General features: G+C 34.0%; 1 protein-coding gene across 5 annotated transcripts in view; it reads right to left on the bottom strand.

Moving 5' to 3' along the window:
* Fancd2 (Fanconi anemia complementation group D2) overlaps positions 1–23,726 on the bottom strand; it is an 883,021-nt gene that overhangs the window by 582,364 nt on the left and 276,931 nt on the right. For all 5 annotated transcript variants that reach the window (XM_090413132.1, XM_090413256.1, XM_090413216.1 and 2 more), the window contains one exon: positions 1,420–1,469. In XM_090413132.1, the coding sequence (XP_090269258.1) occupies positions 1,420–1,469 (50 nt within the window). The remainder of the gene's footprint in view (positions 1–1,419; positions 1,470–23,726) is intronic.

The raw sequence follows: 23,726 nt of genomic DNA, 5'->3' as shown, positions 1-23,726 counted from the left end.
TTGGCAGTGACGCTTTCAAAGGATGTTAGCAATGTCAAGCCTGGTGTTATTGGCAATTGTGGGAAGCATGTAGCAGAAGCTATGTTCCATATGCAGCACAATATCTAAAGATGGAACTTGATGCGATGCTAATTCAAAGTTGTGGCCAAGACTAAGGTGCTAATAGTTGCTTTGCAGAGTTTTCTGATAAAAGATTAAACTTGAAGAGGGTGACAATGTGGCTGAAAAACAGACCTACTAAGGTTGCCAGTTTTTGATATGTTTATCCTTAATTTTTTGAAATATCTTATGGGCAGATTTTTCAGAAATATCAGAAAGAATGCCCTACAGCTCAGTGTTGAGAACAGAAGACAGTTCTGAGTGCAGAAACCTAAGGGCAACATTAATGGCAGATAAATTACTACGAATAGCAGCAATCTGTTCATAAAGTAATAATACAAAGCTAGCACATCTATAGATATGAAAAGCCTTATATGAAAAACAAAATTATCTTAAACTTAACACAGATGGGTAAATTCCACTGTCCCTTCACCTTTTTAAAAAGACTAGCCAATTATGTTCCCTGGATAAATGAAGTTCCCATTTACATTATTGTTTATCTTTGTTTGCTATGCCTAATCCATCCAGAATTAGGAGTCTAGTATTAGAAATTATATGCTGGTTTGCACCACTATGGTCAGTCTGGTTTGGCCGACCACTCTTTGAACACCTTGCACAGAATCAAATGGAAAAATACTACTGTACTTCAGCATATAATTGAATATTTGTTATGAAATATTTTTCTTAGATCAGTAGCAGATTTGATAAATCAGCCCAATCTTAATAATGTTGTGTTAAACTTCCCAAGATTTTTGGAAGCTTTAATTCTCAGCCCTCCTAACCAATAGCTAAGGCTAGTCAACAGTACTCATAGAGGGTGCTACTCATAGGACTTTACGCTTTTAGTCTAATTTTTTTCACTTACTGTTTTGAGTGTTTTTGTGTATGACTTTACAATTTTCAAATATTATCCCTGAAAATGTCTCTATGACAGGTTGCTCTGTGCTGTATTTATTCCATTAAACCTAGTAAATGAGCTCTTTTAACTTTTTGCTACAATTATAATAAGAATCTGGTGGTATTACACTAGTCAATAAAGTTATTTACCACCTTTATAAAGCTTAGGTTAACACCTTTAGCAATAACTACAAAAAATAATGACATTTTTGTTATAAGAAATTCACCATTACAACTATTAAACTGCACTGCTGAAAGTTCACATCCTGTATTTAAATCTGTCCATACCATATTGTTCTTACAAATGGGATAGCAGGAAAGACTGCTTGATGCTGTCCAGATAAAATATAACAAAATATCATAAAATTATACCATCGAATAAGTAAATAAGAAATTAAAAAAAAAATAATAATACAGACTTACCTAGGATTGCTGTTAGTCAACTGCTTTCTTATAATAATATGCATATCATCCTAAAACAGCAATACAAAACAAAGTTATTATAGATATTTATATGTAACAATACAAATGCAAAAAGATAACATATAATTATTAACTGTTCTTTGAGGGAAAACACTTGTGTCAAGAGAGGTTTCTTTAATTCAGAGGAAAAAAACACAAGGAATAAGTAATAATATTTTTAAGGCAGGATGAAATATATGGTTTTAAATAAATATTATTACTTATTTCATTGTTTTTTCGTGTGAATTAACAAAATGTAATTATTAAGTTATGAAACTTGTCTGCATCAGAATCATATAATGCATGTGTAAAAAGAGCACATCAAACACACACACACAAATCAATGATACGCAGAGGAGGTCACCAAATCTATAACACAACAGTGCCTTGTTTGGACAAATGATCAAGTAGAAAGATTTTGTTAATATGTTTCTTTAAGAGATAAAGGTTGTAGTCAGTAGCTAAACAGTATTGGGAAGGCATGAAATGAAAGGAGGAGGATGGGATTAGGTTCAATAAATCTGGAGCTGAATTATGAATGAACCAACAGCTACTTCTTATCTTACATGTTTAGAGGATTTGGAGAAATGGTGGTTATTAGTTCAATAAAGAATCAAATGGCTATTGAAAAAAAGGGCAATGGAGAAACATGACATTTATGAGAATGCGATATCACCTACTGAGGGAAGGAATATTAGAGAGATTTTTGCCACACCACCATCACTACCAACACCATTCTACAGCATTCTAAGATGGAGGGGGGGGGGGGAATTTGATTTTTATTGTCAGAAGTTATGCAGATGAAAAACAGTACTTTGTATTAAAAAAAAAGGACTGATTTTTAGAAACAAAACAGAAAATGGATTTCATGTGGTGTATTTGTTACAGGATAAAACAAATATGAAAGTCAACTCAAGATGAAACTGATCTTGATGGAAATCAGAATATCATCAAAAATAAAGAAAATAAACTACGATCTTTCTTCTTAGAAACAAGACAGGAATGTGATTCGATGGTATTTAAGTTCAATAGATTATCTTCAACCCTCACCCCATTAGAGAGAGAGAGAGAGAGTGAGGATAATCTGTAGATATATATTATTTTTAAAAGATACTAGCCATGAAAATCGCAATGTTTGATTAACCTGAGTACTGCATAGTTTTCAAAGACAGAAGAGATATGGATTGTATTGTCAGCAAAACTATACGATAGGATTTGAAGTTAGTAGGTTCATTAACACGTTCGCTGCCACGCTCCTCAGGCATAGTTTGTTCCCGCACGCCAAGTGCTTTTTGTGTCTTCAAGGTCAGTACAAGTAATCTCGTAGCCAGCTTATATCAGACAGAATTTTGTTTCATATGCCAACTACAAGTAATCTCGTATCACCCCCATCTTCAAAGTCACTACGAGTAATCTCATAGCCGGCTTATCAGACAGAATTTTGTTTCATATGCCAACTACGAGTAATCTCATATCACTTCCACCTATATATTACATGCACTGATGACGGTGTTTATTGCATCTAGTCTAGTCTTAGTCTCTAAGAAACTTCAATTTCACCATGGCCAGTAAAAGAAAACTTATTGATATAGAAGTAGAAGCTTATGCTAATATGAGCGATGATGAATTTCATGAAATATTTGGTTCCGATTTTGAAGATGATCCTACAGACGACTCTAGCAGTGACTCAGATGATGAAGAAACTTTTGAAGATGAAGTTAGCAGCCAGCCAAATACGTAGGCTGTTCAATAAGTAATAAGACTATATTTATACAGAAAACAGATTACTTTTGATTGTCATCATTTACTTGGTCTTTTTCGAAGTAACTACCGTGAGACGCGATGCATTTGTCCCAACGCTGCATCCACTTCTTAAACACATGTGAGAGTCCGTTTTTTGAGAGTTCTTTCGAAACCGCCTCTGCAGCTTTTAGACATGCTTTGTTGCTTTCGAAATGGCAGCCTCTTTGTGGCTTGAGTTGAGGAAACAGCCAGAAATCGCATGGTGCGAGATCAGGACTGTATGGAGGGTGTGGTAGGATATCTGTGTTGTTCTTCTGCAAAACGTCCACTACACAACCAGCAATATGTGGCCTCGCATTATCATGGTGCAATAAGAAGCCATTCTTCAGCAATGGACGCTTCCTTTTGACGTGCTTGATGATAATCGCTGCTGTGTTGATCATTGTCTCTGTGATGGACTTTGAAGGTGTTCCCTCACGTTCAAGATCTTCAACATTTTGCCTTCCTTCCGTAAAAGTTTTATGCCAGCGAAAAACACTTGCCCTCGACAATGCTTCATTGTGGAAAGCTTCGCGTAACATGTTAAAAGTGTCCGATGCCGATTTTTGCAAACGCACACAAAATTTAATTGCATAACGCTGTTCCAAGGACGCTTCCATTTCGAAGACTGGTCACGCCTCGTAGGCAGGCCAAAATGAGCTTGTGTTTAGTCACGTGACACTCTGGCACATCGGCCCATATATGCCATCTATCAACCTCTTTTGTTAATACAGACAGCAACATTTCTTTATTCCACAGAAATTATATTGTGATGAGTGGTTTCGCTACAGTAAAATTAGTCTTATTACTTATTGAACAGTCCACATACATCAACATCTACTTATTGGGAAAATTCAGAACAAGAGTCCCCACAATTAGACTTTGTTGAAACTGCAGGTTTTAAAATTGATACTGGAAATTTCAGTATCAAAAGGTTAGTTGAACTTTTCTGAAGATTTTCTCACAATTTTAGTAGAACAAACCAATTTATATGCTTTACAAAATATTGAGCAAAGCCGAGCGCAGATCAAAAAAGTTAAAGAATGTCAAACTGGAAAGCAACAGACATACCTGAAATGAAATTATTTCTTGAACTTTTACTTCATATGGGTCCTTGTAATTTACCGTCTATTGGGCTTTATTGGAGTATAAATCAACTTTACAATTTGCCATTTTGGTGCTCTAAAATGAGCCGAAATCAATTTAAAATTTTACTGTGTCATTTGCATTCTGCAGATAATTCCCAAGCAGCTAATGATAAATTGCACAAATTAAGACCAGTCCTAGATCATTTTAATAGTGTAATGCGAAATAGCTACACACCAGACAGAAACTTATGTATTGATGAGTCAATGGTGTTGTGGTACAGTAGACTGGCATTTCGGCAATACATAAAAAACAAAAAGCATAAATATGGCGTGAAATTCTATGAACTATGCAAATCGAATGGATTGGTGATAAAAATAAAAATTTATACAGGAAAATCTGAATCCTCTTTAGCGAAAATGAGTCATGCATATGATATTGTATTCCACTTGATGGAAGAATATTTGGATAGGGATTATGTATTGCATATGGACAATTTTTATAATTCTGTAGCTCTGATGGAATTGCTTACCGACAGAAAAACATATGTGTGTGTGTGTGTGTGTGTGTGTGTGGAACGCTGAGAAATAGTAGGAAAAACAATCCACCAGATGTTATTCAAAAGAAACTAAAGAAAGGGGAAATTGTCTGGCAAAGAAAAGGTCCTATTGTAGTCAGCAAATGGAAAGATATGAGAGAAGTTCTTTCCATTTCAAATATGCACAAATTTGAAATGGTTGAAGCACAAAATCAGAATGGTAAATTTCAATTAAAACCAAATATCGTTGCGGATTATAATTTGGGTATGTCAGGCTCTGATCTTTCTGATCAAATGCTTTCTTACTATTCCACCTTACAAAAGACAATTAGATGGCCAAAGAAATTAGCAATACGCATTTTTGAGGTATGCATTCAAAATGCATATAAATTTTATCACATGATTACTGGAAATGCAATTACTGCATTAAAATTTAGAGATCAATTTATCTCAGTTTTTGTTGGAATGGATGAGCTTACAGCCTCAGAGAATATCAGGAGGAATCAGGATTTTCATTATTTGGAAATTTTACCACCAACAGAAAACAAGAATCGCCTGATAAAGCCATGCCGTGTGTGTACACGAAACAAACTATGACACAAAACACATTATTATTGTCCTGTTTGTCAGGAAAAAGCACCATTGTGCATGGAAAATTGTTTTAAAATGTACCATTCTTAATTTCAATAAATTGTTTTTTTTATTTTATTCATTGGTTTTTATTTTTATTGATTTTATTAGTTTTAAATTGATTTACAAATTACGTGTTATACTACGGATTAACTCGTGCTTGGTGTAGGAGGTTGGTAATCGACATACGAGTATACTCGTAGTTGGCTTGTGAAGCTCACATACGAACTACAAGCATACTCGTAGTTGGCAGCGAACGTGTTAAAGTATAAAAAGATGAGTGTGGGTGAAAATGTAGAGCCCACAAGAATATATTCCTATTTTAATCATTTATCCAAATGAATTAAAATGAGAATATAATTTATTATTATTAATTATGATACCTCCAAAGAGTCCAAAGACTTATAGTGGAAAGGTACAGTATTCCAATGCACAACTCAACATCTACCCAACTTAATCCTTCAACTACTATCGATACACAACATACATTTACCATGCACCACCACCAATAGTGATTTTTTGTCTGTAAATGGCATGTGTTCTCATAACTGATTTGCCTTTACATTGGATGAAAAACAGGTTTTTTTCCTCCCAAATTTCTAGGGGAAACCTTGCTTATTCCATATGAGATCAGATAACTAACTTTCAATAGAAAAAAGTCCATTATCTTCATGCTGAGTAAGGATAAAAGAGATTTGAAATTGAAAATATCCGTCACTTAGTTTTGAGTAGTATAAAAATGAACACATTGTAAGAAAGTTAAAAATAAAAAATAATTAAAGTTCAGCAGCTTTTATGGGTAAAAACTATAAACTGAACTATAGAAAAGTCCTGAAAAAAATAAAACAGCAGGGAAACAAGAACCAACTCTTTGAGTCTCAAAAGCAAATACTGAAGAAAACATTGATTAATGAAGCTAGGGAAGCATGTGGTGAAATATTCTACAAAGACAAAAAAAAAAATAATAATAAAACCACAGTGGAGAGAAGCAGTCATCAAAAAGAAGAAAGCATACCAAAAGTTTCCTAGAAAATAAGTTGGAGGATACCTTAAAAGAATACAGAGAAAAATGTAAAAGCTAAACCATGTGTAAAAGTAGATAAACAGAATTCATAGGAATCAGTAAGAATATAGGAAATAAATATCAGGAAGGTGGCAAAATACTCTGAAGGCTATTGAGAAAAAAAAAAAGATTATATATACAAGAAGAGTACTTTAAAAGAAATCAAATATGATAATGGGGATGTAAAAACTGAAGATAAGGATATAACAGCCTTCTGGGGTAATTACTATGAAAGTCTGTTAAACAAACTGACAGAACATTAGAGGAAAAATTTCAAGAGAAATGCAAACAGAAATACATATCGACTTGAGGTAGAAAAAAGCTATAAAAAACTTGAAATGTGGAAGAACAGTAGCTGGAGTAGATGATATTCAACCAGAAATGCTGAAATATTAGGTTATAAAATTTTTGCAGTGGCTACACTGTGCAATTCAAAAGGCCTGGATAGATGGTTCAATTCCAGAAGACTGGACTAGAGCTCTTATAGTTCCTGTCTATATACATAAAAAAAGGGAATACAGCTGAATGTGAGAATTACAACAAATTTCTCTACCAAGTGTTCCAGGTAAGATTTATGCAAGTAACTTGAAAAAAAGGCTGAGAAAAATTGTGAAAGAGAAGATTGAAGAAGAAAAGCTGGAGTCAGGCCAAATAGACATTTTAAGACATAGTTGAGAAATCAGAATATGACAAAGGTCTGTACTTAATTTTGTAGATATGGAGAAAGCATATGACAATGTGCACAGAGAAAAACTTTTCAAAACACTATAATTATAAGGGATAAATGGAACATTATACAGAGCAATACTCAGTCTATATTTAAGTTGTAAGTGAGCAGTTAGAACTAAAGAAAATACAGGAAGATGGTTTAGTATATAATCAAGAATAAGACAAAATGGCATATTATGCCACTCTTATTCATCAAATTGTGGATCACATTATGAAAGAAAGTTGCTTTAGGCCTGATATTAGAATTTAAGATGTCAAACTTAGGTCTTTGCTTTATACAGATGATGTGGTACTCCTAAACACAGCTAGTGTAAGTCTCCAGGATTCACTAACTAAATTGAATAACAGCTGTAACAAATTCTGCATGAAAATCAGCAATAAAAAGACCAAAACTATGAAAATAGATAGGAGCAGAGAAAACTTCAGCTACATTCTAAATGGAGATCCTATAGAACAAGGAAAACATTTCAGCTATTTAGGCATAGTTTTTTAGTGAAGATAGTAGGTTAAATCTGAAAATAGACAACAGAAAAAGCAAAGCTGGTCTGATGGCTAGCCAGCTGAATAAATTTACATGGAATAAGGAAGAAATTAGTCAAAACACCAAATTAGCAGTATACAAGACAGTGTTCAAACCAGTTTTAAGTTATGGATCTGAGAGTTGGGTTAGAAATAAAGCACTTGATCAAATACTAAAGACCTTAGATATGAGGGTTCTGAGAAAAATTAGAGTGAATCAATGGCGGAATCTTATTAAAAATAAAGATATTAGAAAAGAACTTGACATTATGTATCAGCAGAGCTAATCTAAGATAGTGGACACTTAAACGGAATGGGTGAAGAAAGGTTAGCAAAAGAGATGTTTGATGCCAAGATGGCAGAAAAGAGATCAAGAAGAAAACCAAGGTCTAGGTGGATTGATTCAGTCTGAAGTATCTTAGAAGCATGAAATGTCAGATATGACAATATGGAGTGCTCACAAGTAATAGATTGATTTAGAGGAAAATTGTTGATAGGAGATTATCTTTAAGATTATCTTTAATAGCTTGGTATCTTTAACATATATATATATATATATATATATATATATATATATATGTTAAAGATACCAAGCTATTTTAAACCTGGTTTTACTCCATTTCCCAAGTAAGCAAACAGACAAATAAGTCAAGTTTGCACCTGCATGTAATGCAAGTCTAGCTGACCCTGCAGGTAGTGCAAGACTAAGGTAGCTCATGGTAAAAGGAGAATAATCTCTGATCACTAATCTTAATATTTACCCATAATACAAAGCACATCTCTTGGAGAAGATGTATGATGCTTTGTATTAAAGGCAAGGGCACTACCCAGACCGGTTTCGACCTTTATTGAGGTGTATTTAAGTAAAGACCTCTCTAAAAATTAGGACGATTCCTAGACACTCCATAGTGGCCGAAAGACCGTCCAATTCAGCATTGTTCCACTCAGTGACAGGCTCACCCCATCACCGAGAAGAACTTCTCAGTGTTGGATCTACCCAGTGGCAGGCTCACCCCACCACCAGCCAGAGCCATAATCTCAGTGGTGGCACTACTTAGAGACAGGCAAAAACCTATTCGCAAGCACAGCCTCTCAAAGCTAGCCCCCACCAGTTCCGACCCCTACCGAGGTCTCATCAGTGGGAGCCAGGCTAGAAATAACAAGATTTTAGTAATACAGAGCTTATAAGTATTTTACCAGACCAAGTTACCATAAGGTGTTTTAACCTTATTAAATAAAAATCTCAGGAGGAGATATAAATGTAGAAAGTATTTTACCTTGGATATAATAAATGTTAAAGATACCAAGCTATTTTAAACCTGGTTTTACTTTCTACATTTATATCTCCTCCTGAGATTTTTATTTAGTAAGGTTAAAACACCTTATGGTAACTTTTCTGGTAAAATACTTATAAGCTCTGTATTACTAAAATCTTGTTATTTCTAGCCTGGCACCCACTGATGAGACCTCAATAAAGGTCGAAACCGGTCTGGGTAGTGGCCCCCTTGCCTTTAATACAAAGCATCATACATCTCCTCCAAGAGATGTGCTTTGCATTATGGGTAAATATTAAGATTAGTGATCAGAGCTTATTCTCCTTTTACCATGAGCTACCTTGGTCTTGCACTACCTGCAGGGTCAGCTAGACTTGCATTACATGCAGGTGCAAACTTGACTTATTTGTCTGTTTGCTTACTTGGGAAATGGAGTAAAACCAGATTTAAAATAGCTTGGTATCTTTAACATTTATTATACCCAAGGTAAGATACTTTCTACATATATATATCAGGAAACTAATACTAAGAATTCCTGATGAATTTTGCATCTCTTACTTCTATTCTTTAACCCTAAGAAAGAAAAGACTAGTTTTCAGAGTTTATTTTAAAAATATAAAAAAAAGCCTGCCAAATCTTAAAAGATTAACAAAGATTTATCTTGTTTTTGGAAGTCAACTGGAGAATAAAGAATTGTATACTTCATGTAAAATCTGGGGCATTAATCTGGGGCAATGGTGCATTATATCAAGCAATACTTAGTCTTTATTTGAGTTGTAAGTCAGCAGTTAGAATTGAAGGAAGTACAGGAAGATGGTTTAATGTTAAATCTGGTGTGAGACAAGGATGTACATTATCCCCTCTGTTATTCATTATCTATATGGATCACATTATGAAGGAAAGTGGTATTAAACCTGATATCAAAATTGGAGATGTTAATGTCAGCTCTTTGCTTTATGCGGATGATGTTATACTTCTAAATAAATCCGCTACAAGTCTGCAAGATTCTCTGACTAAATTGAATAGCTGTTGTAATAGATATGGTATGAAGGTCAGCAATAAAAAGACAAAGACAATGAAAATAGGCAGAATCATTGAAAATGTCAACTGTGTTGTGAATGGAGAACCTGTGGAACAAGTAAAACATTTCAGCTACTTAGGCACGATTTTTACTGAAGATGGTAAATTAAATATAGAAATAGACAACAGAATCAGCAAAGCTGGTATGGTGGGAAGTCAATTGAATAAATTCATATGGAGTAAGAGAGAAATTAGTCGGAACACTAAATTAGCTGTATACAAGACAGTGTTCAAACCAGTTTTAACTTATGGATCTGAGAGCTGGGTCAGAAGTAAAACACTTGACCAAAGACTAGAGACCGCAGATATGAGAGTCCTGAGAAAGATTATAGATGTGAACAGATGGCATCAATGGCAATATCATATTAAAAACAGGATATCAGGAAAGAACTTGACATTGTCAGCATCCAGGAATGCATTAGCAGAGCTAATCTCAGGTGGTATGGTCATTTAAATAGAATGGGAGAGGAAAGATTAGCAAAACAAGTGTTCTCTGCCAGGTTGGCAGGAAAACGACCCAGAGGAAGACCAAGATATAGGTGGATTGATACAGTACAAGGTGCCTTAGACAATAGAAATATAAGATCTGATAATGTTGGAGTCTTGACAAGTAACAGACTGATTTGGAGGAAAATTGTAGATAGGAAGTTAGTAATGATGTAATTTTTTCATGTAGTACTGTCATATCCTGTACACCCCTTGAGGGTACATGGTAGGAATTTGATGATGATGATGTAAAATCTGTCTTTCTAAACCTATGAAATATAGGAAACCTTACATCACACAGAAATATGAGGAATCTGTATTAGATGATTTTGAATTTTCCAAAATGATAAAAAGAAAGGAACTATTTTATGAAAGGAACAACAACAATTCAGGTTTTTATACAATGCTGGTTTTATTTTTGACCGACTGACTGCAGTGGAAGTTATTAAGAATGAAAACATATTTCCGTAACAGTAATATGCATCACCAGTATATAAATTAAATATCATTCTATAAATTAAGGGGATATTTAATCCCACATTATTTCAAAGCCGAATAAGAAACTCTAAGATAGAAATCAAAGAGTTTCATGCCGAATATGGCAAACTATAAAAGTTCGGCGAGTCCAAGCGTAAGCAAACACCTGGGTAGTACAATAACCAGGCAACTCATAATAAAGGTGGATAAAGCTAGGATCACTATTCTTAGTATTAATCCTAATGTAAAACTCATCCCCTAGGAGATGTATGTTGTTTTACATTAAGGGGTCCGGGTCACTGAAACCGGTCTGGGTAGTGACCCAGACCGGTTTCAACCTTTATTGAGGTTCAGTGAGTAGGTAGACCAATAAATATCAAAATTGTAGTGATAATAGCTTTAATACTTCACAGTATGAGTTGCTAAAGAGGTGCACAAATAAATTAATGAAATAAAGAGCCAAAAGGCTTCACTTCGGCGATGTAAAAATTATTTAAATTAAGGGGATATTTAATCCCCTTATTACCCACATTATTTAAAAGCTGAATAAGAAACTCTAAGATAGAAATCAAAGAGTTTCATGCCAAATATAGCAAACTATAAAAAGTTCGTCAAGTCCAAGCGTAAGCAAACATCTGGGTAGTACAATACTGGGCAACTCGTAGTAAAGGCGGATAAAGCTAGGATCACTATTCTTATTATTAACCCTAATGTAAAGGTTGAAACTGGTCTGGGTAGTGACCTATCTCCCTTAATGTAAAACAATATATATCTCCTAGGGGATGAATTTTACATTAGGGGTAATACTAAGAATAGTGATCCTAGCTTCATCCACCTTTACTACGAGTTGCCCGGTATTGTACTACCCAGGTGTTTGCTTAAGCTTGGACTCGCCGAACTTTCATAGCTTGCTATATTCGGCATGAAACTCTTTGATTTCTATCTTAGAGTTTCTTATTCAGCTTTTAAATAATGTGGGATTAAATATCCCGTTAATTTAAATAATTTTTACATAACCAAAGTTAAGCCTTTTGGCTCTTTATTTCATTAATTTATTTGTGCACCTCTTTAACAACTCGTACTGTAAAGTATTAAAGCTATTATCACTACAATCTTGGTATTTATTGGTCTACCTACTCATTGATGAGACCTCAATAAAGGTTGAAACCGGTCTGGGTAGTGACCTATCTCCCTTAATGTAAAACAACGTACATCTCCTAGGGGATGAGTTTTACATTAGGGTTAATACTAAGAATAGTGATTCTAGCTTTATCCACCTTTACTACGAGTTGCCCAGTATTGTACTACCCAGGTGTTTGCTTAAGCTTGGACTTGCCAAATTTTATAGCTTGCTATATTCACCATAAAACTCTTTGATTTCTATCTTAGAATTTCTTATTCGGCTTTGAAATAATGTGGGATTAAATATTACCTTAGTTTAAATAATTTTTACATCGCCGAAATGAAGCCTTTTGGCTCTTTATTTGATTAATTATCATTCTATATTTCTAAAGAGAGGAGAAAGAAAATATTAATTACAATTGTCTTTTTTTTTTTTTTGAATATAACATGCAGTGGCATAACCATAAAATATAAATACAGTAAACCCTCGATTTAACGGACAAAATTTCCGGTCCTTATGTCACATGTAAAAATTAAACATTGTTAATTTTAAAATGCTTTTAACTAAGATTTGCTTATAATTAAATTAACAGGCTATTTTTTATTAATTTCCTGTTATTTTTAGCAAATCTTGGCAAAAAGGCTTGACATGTTGAAAAAACACCGTAGTAATTTAGCCGACATAAATGAGTCACCTCTTGAAAAACTTGTTTGACGAATGATTCGGACATGATCACACCAATCGCACTTTAATTGGTTATTTTGTCGTGTGGCATGACTTTCTGTGGCAGTTTTATTACACACATTTTCGTAATTTTAGAGAGTTAATTATAAAAAAAAAGAAAAATTCAAAAATAAAAAAAAAGAAAAAACCCTGATAGTTTTATCAAAGCAGGATTACCTAAACCAAGCACCTCATCATCAAATATTAACTTCACATTAACTTATCTAAAAGTTTGAAAATTGTGTTAAAATTATGTGCAAAACAATTTTTTTGTTATTACAGCACTAATATTGATAAAATTGAAGTATAATGTTACAGATATTTTTATTTAAAAAAATTCGCGATTTAACGGACACCCCCTAGCCCCTATTAGTCCATTAAATCTAGGGTTTACTGTATCTCAAAGCTAAAGACAATGATAAGCATCCAGCCCCATGGCAGGATTCAAACTCACAGTCAACTATTTGAAGAGCAAGTATGCTAACCGCTTGCCCAATCAGGCTGTCAAATGAAAAATTATTGGAACATCAATTGAATCATATCGAAAATGAAAACATTATTTCCAATGAAACATGTTAGCTATGTACACTGAAAATGTATATACATTTGTTTCATATTTCTAAACATTGGTCATCGTGTAGGCAGTAACGTGATAATAAATTTAATATTTTATATCTGATGATAAATTTGTACATTCAGTTTTACTGTGAAATATTTGATTGTAGAATGCAGTGTTTGGTTAAATTTCTTAAGCAATATCACTTTATGTTCATTGTTTCTTATCAGTGCTCTACGACAAAATAGCTGTGAAAGCTATATTTGCATGTAGATTTCTGCAAAAGACAAGCAAAATGAATGGTGTGGATTTTGCAAAATGGTATGATGCCATGAATGTAGTATATATATGCATAGGAAGATGAGATGTTTATGTAGAGATGCTGAATAAGAGAAAGGAGCAAATGTGAATATGCAGGTAGTGCAATATTCTGATGAACCACAAGAACTATTCAAATAAGAGTAGGGAACATGGCATCATAACTGAAACTAGTCGAGGAAGATTGTGCAAATACTAAGAAAGCATGTGAAAGCAAGAGCAAGAAAAAGTGTTTCATTGATGACAAAGAATGCAATAATGACACTGAAAGAGAGCAATTAATAGTAAGATTGCAAGCAAGGTTGACAGTGAACAAAATTGTGCGACTGATGATAAGACAGTGAGAGTGAACAATACCAAAAAAATTACACAAAATTTGAAAGCTGAGTTCAAGATGAAGCAAGAGATGAAGTAGAAGCAGAGTGAAATGAAGAGAATTATAGATATATATATGGAAGGGAAAAGAAGATGAAACCAAATGTTGGTAATAATGAGGTAATGAAGACTCGCAAGTGGTATTGTATGGGAATTTAATTATCAGAAGTGTAGTAAACAAGAAGATACACAAAGATTGTTTCACAGGGGGTAAACGAATATTGATTGGGGAATTTGTTATGAGGAGTAAGCGAGCAAGAGTTGGTAGTAGTGGTAGGAACAAATGACTAGGAACAAGGAGAACAAGACTGAATATCAGGGGGTTATTGAGATTGGTTGGTTGATTTATAGATTATTCGGCACAAAAACTACAAAGGTCATACTGTGCCATACTAAATGTTACAACATTAGCATTTACAGAATTGTAAACAATGTCTGTACAAGAATCTAGTTTCACAAAGCAGCATCTAGGTAAACAGAACTGCAGCAGAGGGCACAGCAAAACACAAGGTCAGAGGTTATTACAGTAGTGCAAAAATAGTTAACAATATAAGTTAATACATAATATATGAAACACTAAGCCAAGGAATGCAATATCTACATATGTGTAAAATTATAATAGATGCCTTCATAGCAGTACAAAAATAGGCAAAAAGGGATTATTATACAATATGCATGGATGAAAATTAAATTTAGCAATGCAGTAGAAACAGAATTTAGAATACATATAAACAGAATTACTAGAAAGTACACAAATAAGTAAGATGTCCTACAGCACTAAATGATTATTCGAAAAATAAAGTAGTAAATAAGACGCATACACAAAATGTATGTTAAGTGGTGCAGTATCTACATATAAACAAAATTACTGCAGAGGTTTCAGCAGTAGATAAATAGATAACTATAGATTAACATATAAATATACAAAACAAGTCAAGGAAAGCAGTGTCTACATCTAGTAAGTTTACAACAAACATTATTATACTAATACTTAAAGAGTCAGAAAGGAATTATTATATAGCATTGATGCATAAAATTTAAGTTTAGCATTATGGTATTTACATATTAACAAAATTACAGCAGGGTAAAACAAATATACAAGATCGCCCATGGTAATACATAATTAGTCAGATTTAACCTAACGAATAATATATATGTATAAAAGTTAAGTTAAGCAAAAAAAAAAAAGTATTTACATATTAACAAATTTATGGTCAAATGTGTTTGTACAAATTAATTCTTTCTAAAAAATTAAAAACATCATGCAATTTGCCTGAGTATGCTAGCAAGGTGAAAATTTCATTCCTCTCTTGTGTAAATTTTTGACAATCTACCAGAATATGATGAATAGTGAGATGTGCGTTGCATTTTTCACATACGGGAGGATCACCAGCTCTCAGTAAATGAGAATGTGTAAGGTGACTGTGACCTATGTGGAGCCTAGCAAGGACAACCTCCTCCCTTCTCTTTGTACATTGACTAGAATGCCAGTGTTTAATTTCAGGTTTAATGTTACATAATTTTTTTGTTGATGTTTCTTGCCATGTTAACTCCCACCGAGCAATTAGCTTTGATCTTATAAGTTGTCTGTATATGGAACTATCAAATAGTATGTGGAGAAGGTATGGGCTGATTTAGCAGCTGCATCTGCAGCTTCATTTCCTTTGATTCCGATATGGCTTGGAATCCAGCAGAACTGAACATCGAAATTAAGGATTTTCATTTTGTGAAGCAGGTGTAGCACTTCATAAAGTACTGGATGAGGATTATACATACCAGAGGAGATAGCCTTAAAGAGCTCAATGAGTCTATAAATTATACACTTTTGGTAGCAGTTTTCTTTTATATGCACAAGTACAAGCTGAATGGCATGTAACTCTGCTGTATAATTACTGCAGTCTGGTGGGATCTGATTTGAGATAATCATGTCAGAAAACACAGCAGCACAGCCAACAGAGGTGTTAGTTCTTGAACCATCAGTATAGATGGGTAAGAAATCAGCATGTGCTGCTCTGTGTGCATTAAACAATTGCAGGTAAATGGATGATGGGGTATAAGATTTCTGTAGCTGACAAAGTGAGAGGTTACAGGATGGTGTGCACAGGATGGTGTGCAAACCGGCCATGGAGGAATGCTGTTATGTTTAGTGTAGCTAATGTTGTCAACATTTATACTAACAGCTTGCACAGTTTCTTTAATACACATACCAAAGGATGTATAGCAGTGTGATGTGTTTGATATTGAGCTTCCCAATGCAGAGAGAAGATACTATTCCATGTAGGGTGATCTGGGAGAGATTTTATTTTTAGGGCGTAATTAAGAGACAACTGTTTCCGTCGAAGTGATAGAGCTGGTTCATTTGCTTCTACATAGAGACTTTGAGTGGGTAAGGTGCGAAAGGCACCGGTAGCTATCCTTACACCCTGATGATGGATGGAATACAACCATCGTAAGTTACTCTGTCCTGCCGAACCATAGACTTGAGACTTGTAATCCGGCTTTGAACGTATAAGTGCACGATAAAGATGGAGCAATGAAGCTCGATCAGCACCCCACCCAGTAGAGGAGAGAGTGTGAAGGAGGTTCAAAGTTCTTTTGCACTTTGCTCTTAGTTGATGAATGTGTGCTAGAAATGTGAGTTTTCTGTCAAAAATGAGTTCCCAAGAACTTGGTTTCTGTAGTTACTGGAAAAACAGTAGGTCCCATTCTTAGTTCAGGATCTGGGTGATGAGTGCGTTTTTGACAGAAACGTACACAGACACTTTTTTCTGTTGAAAACCTAATCCCATTATTAAGATCCTACAGAAAGACATGATCAATTGCTTGCTGAAGTTGTCTTTCAATTACCCTCGTGTTACGTGAGTGACAGGATATTGTGATGTCATCAACATATAGAGCATTGTCTACAGCGGGAGGAAGCTGTTCAATGATTGAGTTGATTTTAATAGCAAAAAGGGTTACACTTAAGACAGAGCCTTGAGGAACACCTTGTTCTTGAAGATATAGTCGAGATAGCGTACTTCCAACTCTGACTTGGAAAGTTTGCCTGGACAGAAAGTTTTTAATAAATATTGGAAGGTGTCATTTGAGACCTAGGTTATAGAGGTCTTTTAATATGCCATATCTCCAGGTTGTGTCATAAGCTTTTTCCATGTCAAAAAAAACCGAGACAAGATGTACTCGCTTCAGAAATGCATCTCTTATACAAGTTTCTAACCGAACTAAATGGTCTAAAGATGATCGATGTCTACGGAAACCACATTGTGTATTGGAAAGAAGACTGTTGCTTTCTAAATACGAGAGAAGTCTGGCATTAACCATTTTCACTATATCTTACAAAAACAGCTGGTCAGAGCAATGGGTCGATAATTATTTGCTCATGTTGGATCTTTTCCAGGTTTTGGGATAGCAATGAGAATTGACTTATGCCAAGAATATGGAAACTCTTCTTCTGCAAGTATTCGATTTACTCTTATTGGAAATATGTTGTTGTAGGTGGAGAAAATAAGCCTTTTGATTTTGTGGAGATGGTTGATAAGGAACTAAAATTTAGAGAACATATTGCCAAGATTGATTAAAATACACCTAAACCTCTTTTTATGCGAATTTTTTTTAAGTGAATTCGGAGTTACGCAAATTGGGATATCACAAAAAAAAATTTTTTTTACGCGATTTTTATTGACTTTTACGAGACCAACCTAAAGTCTAAGTTAGGAAAAAATCCGTAATTCAAGAAAATTCTGAGAATTTTGTAGAATTGCATTCTCATTTCAATTAAGAAAATTCTAAATTCTAGAAAATTCTGAGAATTTTATAGAATTGCATTATCGTTTCAATTAAGAAAATTCTAAATTCTTACGAATTTCATTTATTGGCAATTCCCTGAATTATACATAACTGACTGCACATAAAAAAGCAGTTCTTAGCAGTTTAAATTTAGTGTTTGAGTAGAAAACACAGTTACCGCATTTTTTGCATTTGCATTTTTTTTAAGTGAAATCAAAATAAAAATCATGTTATAAAATTAATAATTTTGCCAAGAAATAATAAATGGTAAGCTATATGTAATTTTCAAACTTTCATTTCATTAACCGAAGATTTTAATCCAGTCTTCACATGATGTTGCCGATAACAAAAAAAAAAAAAAATGAAAGAAAAGAAAAGCCGTTTCCTTGGATATAAAAATTTAAATTTTAGATAGTCTTCAAACTGAGGAAGGTGTGATGGCTGTGGGTAAGCATTTTGGTGTCCGTGAATCAACTGTCAGATCTATAAAGAAAAATGAAGAGGCTAGGCTATTAGAAAAGTGGTATGTTCTGGTACAAAATCGAGTGTGAAATTATCATCATACACAAGAGATGTTGTTCTAGAAAAGGCCAAAAAAGCTTTAATGATGCGGATAGAAGATAATGTACAAAAAAAAATGCCAGTTGAAGGAATTCCAACAAGCAATCAGCATTGAGATTTTATGAACAGATTAAAAAACTGCAGCTAGATACTTCATCTCAATCGAGGAAAAAATAGGAATTTCATGCAAGTAATGGTTGGCTGGCTAAGTTTATTAAAAGACATGCTCTTCATAATATAAAAATTAAAGGTGAAATGGCTTCTGCTGATGAAACAGCTGCCAAAGCATTTCCACAAAAACTTGCTAAATTAATTGAAGATGGAGGCTACACTCGTGAACAAGTTTGGAATATGGATGAAACCAGCTTTTTCTGGGAAAAAAAATGCCAAACAGAACTTAAGTATCAAAAATGCAAAAAATTGTTGGTGGGTTCAAAGCAACAAAGGATCGCATAACACTCCTATTTTGTTCGAATGCGTTAGGAGATCGGATGTTAAAACCACTGCTTATAAATCGATCATTAAGACCACGGCCAATGAAAGGCGTAGATTTTCAAAAATTCACAGTTCATTGGATGGCCAACAAAAAAGCTTGGGTGACAGTTGATATTTTCACTGAGTGGTTCCATGAACATTTTGTGCCAGAAGTTAGACACTATTTCAATGACAAGGGTCTCGAATTTAAAGTGCTTTTGATTCTTGATAATGCACCCAGTCATCCTACCATAGAACACCCAAATGTGCAATTTTTTTTTCTGCCGCCCAATATCACATCTTTGCTACAACCCTCTAGATCAGGGTATAGTAGCGACTTTTAAAAAATTACGTCAGACGAACATTTCAGTACGTTTTGAACAAGATAAATGATGATGAAACACTGTCAGTTATGGATGTGTGGAAAAAATTTTCAATTATGGATTGTATTGATCAGGTTTGATTATTGTTATCTGAATTGAGACCAGAAACTATGAATGCATGCTGGAAAGCTATTTGGCCCACATGTGTTAAAGGAATGCTCCTGTTCCCTTCAATCATACTGCAGAATTCTCCAATATAATAAGTTTGGCATGTGAAATTGGCAGAGAAGGATTCGATGATCTTACATCGGCAGATATCGAAGAATTGTTAATTGATAAACCTCTTAGCAAAGACGAAATAGTGGAGATTGTTTCTGAGACTCCTGAAAGTGAAGAAGTTAATGATAATGATCAAGATAATCCTACTGTTACTGCTGATATAATTAAAGAAGGTCTTAAACTGGCCAGTAATTTAGGCAATTATTTTCCCCGACATGATCCAAATGAAGAACGTGCTGGGAAGTTTTCACATGAGCTTAAGTTGTTAATGTCTTCATAATGAAAAAAACAAACACTAAATTCGTTAGGATAATAAGATTTTTATTTACATTTCATGGAGAACCCACATGCATATAATGAATTTTAATAACTTTAAAAAAACACTCATTTCAGTTGTTTGAAATGAATATGTAGAGAATTATATCATGACTTATTAACTTTATTAACAGCAATTAATAACTGAGTTCATGCCTAAAACTACTGAAACAACCAGTGGTACTTTTGTTCAAGACATGACAAGAAGAATTCCACACGTTGAGGCGGAAGTCGATGACGATAATACCATATGTAGTAGTTCTAATGATATTACAGTCTCACGAAAACAAAAGCTTTTGCATTTATTGTCAGAAACTGATAGCGAATAACATAATTTTTTTTATAGAATCCTTAGCAAATGACTGAAATGAATATGTTTTTTTAAAGTTATTAAAATTCATTATATGTATGTGTGTTCTCCATGAAATGTAAATAAAAATCTTATGATCCTAATGAATTTAGTGTTTGTTTTTTTTTTCATTATTTTTCTTATATTTCAGGTTTGGAATCAATCTTCACTTTTTCTATGGAGTCAGTAATTCATTTTACGCGAATTCTATTTACACATAATTTTTAGGAATGTATCTATCGCGTAAAAAGAGGTCTAGGTGTACAACAAATTTTGGCAATGATACAGAGGACAATGACATTTGGAAGTAAGGATATTATGGTTCCATTGTATAAGGCTCTGATTAGGTTACATAAGGACTGCTGTGCATGGTTTTGGTCACCTGGTTTTCAAAAGGAAGAAGAGATGTTAGAGAGGGGTCCAGGTTGAGATGAAACAATTTGCATTCTAGTGGATAGGAGAAAGAAGGGTGATATGATAGAGATGTACAAGTTGGTAAGGAGTTGTTATTATAAGATTAACATTGAAGAGATTTTGCATAAAATGCTAGGATATGGGAGGAAAACAAAGGTCATCCCTGGAAGCTACATAAGGAGGGAGTGAGCAAGGGAATGAGAAGCCGGTTTTTTGCATAGAGAGTTGTAAATGATTGGAATGTATTGCCTGAGAAAATAGTGTATGCAGAGAATTTGAAAGTGTTCAAGATAAGGTATGATGAGCTGTTCATATGATAAAGGGACTTCCTAGATAAATCGTTGACTTCATGGGCATCTTGGGATAATGATATTTTCTCTTGATCCATTTACAATCAACTTCCAATACAGCAAACAAAGTTATAATGGACTGACTATAATCTAATATGAAAAAATAGCTCATTATATTAATATTATTTCTAATGAATATTTACTAGCCCAAACTTTCCACTAGAACCCAATCCATGGATCTTTTGAGTACGGCAAACCCCATGATTAATACACCTCCGATTAGTGCATGATTTTTTTTTTCTATATCCAAATTCGATTAGTGCACCTATACATCTTAAAAATAAATGCTACAGATTTTAAAAATTTTCTATCCATACATTTTTTATAGCTAACTATTTTAAAAAATCACTCACCAGGATGAAATAATTTAGTTACCGATTTAAAACATTTTACAAAGTAATTTTTAATGGCTACACTATTCTACACTATTTCCATATACACTATGTTCCAAATTTACTGCCAAAATTTATGTTCGTCTGCTAATTACATAGCATTTTTATGATTGTATCTTGTGCCTCCTTTGCAATTGTTTTCCTTACTTTTTTTTTTTTTTATTTTAAAGTATTTTCCCAACTTTTAATCATGAGTAAAAGAATTAGTGAGCAAAAAAGTGAAGTGTGAAAATGATTCGAAAAGTAATCTCATTGGAAGAAAAACTTGAAATAACAAAAAAAAAAAAAAAAATGAAGGTGAGTCCAGAACAAAGATAGGACAAGAATACAAAATGGGTGAATCAACTATAAGATTAATTTTAAGCAAAGATACTGAATACAAAGAGAAAGGTAAAGGCTGCTTCAAGTTCATCATGCATGCACTCAAAATCAAAGTATTATAATGATTGAATTAGACAGACTTCTTTCTACATGGATCGAAGATTGTAACCAGAAATGGATCCTGCTGAGCACTGACCATATTAATTAAATCAAAAGCATTAAGTCTCTTTGCAACCTTGAAAGAAGGGCTATCACTGGAAACGAAGAAGAATTCCACGCTAGCTGGCTTGAGTGTTTCAAAAAGAGAAATAGCCTACATAATATTCTAATCACAGGCGAAGCTGCAGGTGTGCAGATAAGGAGGTAGGCTGCAAATTATCCAGAGATTTTTAAGAGGGGGGGGAGGGACTATTGTGACCAACAAATATTTAATGTCAATGAAACCCACCTTTATTGGAAGCAAATGCCTTCCAACACTTTTTGGACCAAATCAGAGAAATCTCAGGCTGGTTATAAAGTTGCAAAGTTGAAGGAAATTACTGCTAGCAATATGTGAGCGGTTTGGAAGCACATTCTTCCACATTATGCAAATGACTTTAGAGGCTTTTCAAATGAATCTAAGTTAATTAAATCTTATTATGAGAAATTGAGTAATTCCAACCTGCTAAATTTAGATACACAGCAGGAAGATTGAAGAATATGAAGAAAATTTAATCACTGACAAGCCAAAGAAACAATTTGAAAATATATTTTGTACAATTGAAGTTTTTAAGCAGCAATGCTTAGAGACTGACCCTGATAAAGAGAGAGAAGCAGTAAAATTTGCAGAAGAGTAGAAAAAGCAATACAGTCATACTGTCAGCTGCATGAAAAAAAAAAAAAAAAACAGACCGCCTGCCAAATCATGTTAGCTCAATTCTTTGTTAAGAAGTAGAATAATAAATTTATATTCTGAATATGTTTTATGAGAGTTGTTTGTAAATTTTTGTAAAAAAATAAGTTAAACACATTTTTTGGAAAAATCACCTTTATTTCTCAACATAATTTCCATTTAGGTCTACACATTTGATCCAGTGAATTTCCAATTTTTGTAACCCTTCTAAAAAGTAGGATTTGCAATGACTATTTTGCACAATTTGCAAAATAGTCATTGACAGCCTTGATGACATCCTCGTTCAAAGAAAATTTTTTCCCAACAAGCCAAATTTTTAAGTTTGGGAACAAGAAGAAGTCTCACAGGGCCAAGTCCAGAGAATACAGTGAATGTGGAACCAATTCGTGCAATTTTGCCATTGGGACAGCCAATGTGTGGGAAGGTGCATTGTCTTGATGAAAGAGCACTTTTTTGTTTGCCAATCTTGGCTGTTTTTTCTTCAGTTCTTTTAAATGGTCCAACAATGATGCATAATAGACTCCTGTTATTGTCTTACCCTTTTCCAAATAGTCTATCATGATAATTCCTTGGGAAACCCAAAAAACAGTGGCCATCATTTTCCCAGCTGACAAAACAGTTTGTTTTTTTTTTTTGGTGTTCTTTCACCGGGCATTGTCCACTGTTTTGACTACTGCTTGGACTCAGGTGTGTAGTAGTGGTGGATCCAAGCATCTACAGTCACGAATCAATGCAAAAAATCCTGTGAATTGCGATTAAACATTGCCAAACACTGCATTGAAATGTCTTTTCGCATGTGTTTTTGATCCACAGTAACAATCGTGGCACCTATCGCGCACACAGTTTTTTCATGCAATTTTTGTGCAGGATATTATACACCTGTTCAGTTGAGATGCCTACAATCTCAGCAATCTCATGCACTTTCACTCAGCGGTCTTCCATAATGATACCATGGATTTTGTGAATCATTTCCTTCGTAGTGACCAGTCAGGCATCCAAAGCATGCTTCATCTTCGATAAACTTATGACCACGTTTAAACTCATTTATCCAAA

Source organism: Typopeltis vanoorti, chromosome 1 (assembly GCF_054136105.1).
Source record: "Typopeltis vanoorti isolate ZY-2024b chromosome 1, IOZ_Tvanoo_1.0, whole genome shotgun sequence".
NCBI classification, from domain to species: Eukaryota; Metazoa; Arthropoda; class Arachnida; order Uropygi; family Thelyphonidae; genus Typopeltis; species Typopeltis vanoorti.
This window is presented reverse-complemented; position numbering and strand designations above follow the sequence as displayed.